Below are 1388 nucleotides of genomic sequence, written 5' to 3'. Positions count from 1 at the left end.
TTCTAAACATAATCGTATTAAGCCAAGTCGTATGATTTACTATAACACATCCCGTAAATCGCAGCTCCAACTGTGCAGTATAGGACAGCTTCAAGAATTTATGGAAATACTTTAAAGTGACCAGCTCCTGATATAATGGGGTTTAATTCCCCTTTTTTCGCAAAATCGGTGGACATCGACACTAAAACTTGCGACATCGTAACCTTTCGGAACACCCGATACCACTGAGACTCGTTATAATGACAATGTTCATTTCAAATTCAGTGCATTCAATTTTATGATATATAAAGATATAATGACAACTTACTGACTCCTTGCTATCATACTGTAAGTGTTGTTTTTGATATTATGTAGTAAAAAATTCATATCCCGACTACCATCTTGTAAGATCTTAATGTCACCAGAAATCCCTAAAAAGATAGCGTGGTAAGATCCAATTACAAGATTAGATTACATTAAGAGTACAGTGCGTCGCTCATGTCGACTGCGAGGGGATCCGTTGAGTTGCTTTGAATTGAAAATCTACCTGATACATATTGCCCTTAAGAGATCTTACCTGGAACAGTAGTACCAAACAGATGATTAGCCACACTTATACCATCATGTGGAGACGAGTTATTGGCGATTGTAGCATTTAAAGCAAAAGCATAAACTATGATAGTCGACTGCGAGGTGATCCGATGAGTTGCTTTGAATTGAAAATCTACCTGATACATATTGCCCTTAAGAGATCTTACCTGGAACAGTAGTACCAAACAGATGATTAGCCACACTTATACCATCATGTGGAGACGAGTTATTGGCGATTGTAGCATTTAAAGCAAAAGCATAAACTATGATAGCATCAGCTAACAAAGCTGCGTGGATAGAATGCTGTAATGAGAAAACAGAAATTTCAATTTAAGCTTAGTACCTAGTAGTAGAATTCTCTTTACGGTTTATCTAAAGTTACAAAGCTATGAGGTAGACATGAAATAAGTCAAATAGCTTCGACTCAAATAGCAAGTCTGAATAATTGAAATTGAAAGAGGATGGTAAAACCATGCATAATTTTACCCTAAGTGTAAAATTCAATAAAACTATATAAAACAGTAAAGTTTAGGTGCCAAGATAACAAAAGGTCCAATAAGTGTCTTTGGGGCAAAGACTGAAATGAAATGGTTCACTGAGTTTCCTCCTTTTAGTGAAGATGTCAGATGGGTGAACGAAAAAAAAGCGTCAAGATTATGGGAGGTTGCAGGAAACATAGATTCCTCAACAATTAGAAGTCTCGTACCTCGTATGACGTCTTATATCCATGTGATCCATCATCTTTGGCTTTGACATCATCCAGAAAATTTTGATAGGGGGCTTCATTTGGCTTCACATCTACTGTGATGTCCAATAAC

The 1388-nt window shown here is 36.7% G+C and overlaps 1 protein-coding gene across 1 annotated transcript in view; it reads right to left on the bottom strand.

Moving 5' to 3' along the window:
* Positions 1-303: 303 nt before the first annotated feature.
* LOTGIDRAFT_167976 (hypothetical protein) overlaps positions 304-1388 on the bottom strand; it is a gene marked incomplete at both ends in the record, with an annotated part of 14198 nt that continues 13113 nt past the window's right edge. Inside the window, 3 exons of the mRNA XM_009065858.1 lie at positions 304-410; positions 557-703; positions 738-873. Of these exons, the coding sequence (XP_009064106.1) occupies positions 304-410; positions 557-703; positions 738-873 (390 nt within the window). The remainder of the gene's footprint in view (positions 411-556; positions 704-737; positions 874-1388) is intronic.

Source organism: Lottia gigantea (assembly GCF_000327385.1).
Source record: "Lottia gigantea unplaced genomic scaffold LOTGIsca_71, whole genome shotgun sequence".
Taxonomy (NCBI): domain Eukaryota; kingdom Metazoa; phylum Mollusca; class Gastropoda; family Lottiidae; genus Lottia; species Lottia gigantea.
Note: the sequence above shows the minus strand (reverse complement) of the source record. Positions and strands in the feature narration are given on the sequence as shown.